The 1,356-nt window shown below is 40.8% G+C and overlaps 1 protein-coding gene across 1 annotated transcript in view; it reads left to right on the top strand.

Moving 5' to 3' along the window:
• The window catches only part of UTRN (utrophin), a 619,010-nt gene that overhangs the window by 174,405 nt on the left and 443,249 nt on the right, over window positions 1-1,356 (top strand). The window contains exon 18 of the mRNA XM_045294578.1: window positions 611-698. Within this exon, the coding sequence (XP_045150513.1) occupies window positions 611-698 (88 nt within the window). The remainder of the gene's footprint in view (window positions 1-610; window positions 699-1,356) is intronic.

Genomic DNA, 1,356 nt, shown 5'->3' with positions numbered 1-1,356 from the left:
ATCGTTACCGTGTCTAGCATTCCTGGAGTTAGTGCTTATTGAGTGCAGCGTTTGTCTGTGGGCTGATGAAAGAGTTCGGTTGAAAGTAAATCAAAGAGCGCAGAATTCTTCAGGAAGGATTAGCGAGAGAGAATCATTGCCTTCATACGTGTGTAGAACTAGATGAAGGTTATGCTGAGAAACTAGCTTTGCAATTTTCTATTTTTGTTTAATATAGGCTTCTTGATTATGTAGCCCTACTTTTGGAGTTACCCTTGTACATGTGAGCAGATATCCTGGGTCTAAAACAATCATTTTAAGTGCCTTCCTTATAATTACAGTATAGATCAACCCCTCCCCCACCCCACCGTCCCAGTAAAAGGACTCATGTTCTATGGTTGCTCTGAGTTTTGATCATTGGTTGTTTGAATTGACTTTTAAAGACTTAATCATCTCAGGAGTTCTAGCGAATAGACTGGGTTTGTATAATTCTGAGTTGTAATGTTCTCCTAGGTAACCGTTGAGGGAATTACTTTAAAAAGTATGTAAGATATAAACTTAAAATACCATCACCGTTACGTTGAAATGAAGAATTTGCAATATTGTAATTTTGGGACATTTTTGCCTTAAGGGTTTAGAAAAAGAGCAGACAGAAAGAAGCCCCAAATTGGATGAATTAAGTCAAACTGGACAAATCCTTTTGGAGCAAATGAGAAAAGGTAAGATTCTTCATTTATTTGCTGTTTTCTATGGTGTCATTGAATAACATTTGCACTGTGAAAATCAGATACCTCTTTTAACCCATGCAGCAGCTCCCAGCAGAGAGGCCTGGCATTACGCTTCGGTAAAGATTACAGCCAAAGTGCTAGGAGGCAGTTCTCTCTTACATGAGGTTGCTATTAGGGAGAGTCCACTCATTTGTACCCAATAACAGCAGTAGCTCTCTCTTTATTCGATGCAATCAACTCAGTTTTCCCTCTTTATTCGGTGCAATCAACTCAGTACCCAATAACAGCAGTAGCTCTCTCTTTATTCGGTGCAATCAACTCAGTTTTCCCTCATAAGGACCATCCTCACTCAACCCCATGGTTGCAGCCACATTATTAGACCATTTCACTGAAGGTGGTCTTTGTTGTTGACCCTCTACTAAGCACGATACTCTTTCTCGAGAGAGCTAGAGTACTCTCACTGTCCGCTTTTCTAAGGAGGCTCCTGACTACACTTTCCCCCAAACAGATTTGTTTGTTCTTCTGGGAATCCATGCTGTGGATCCTGTGTTCCTCACCAACATCGTCATTCCGAGGCGTCAATGCTGAAGTCTTCTATGTTCTTTGTCCTGATTTCACATGCCTGCTAGTATTCGGCGATTAGAGATAC

The sequence above is a fragment of the Echinops telfairi genome, unplaced genomic scaffold (assembly GCF_000313985.2).
Source record: "Echinops telfairi isolate 266 unplaced genomic scaffold, ASM31398v2 ScPeMD7_3533;HRSCAF=4204_0, whole genome shotgun sequence".
NCBI classification, from domain to species: Eukaryota; Metazoa; Chordata; class Mammalia; order Afrosoricida; family Tenrecidae; genus Echinops; species Echinops telfairi.
Note: the sequence above shows the minus strand (reverse complement) of the source record. Positions and strands in the feature narration are given on the sequence as shown.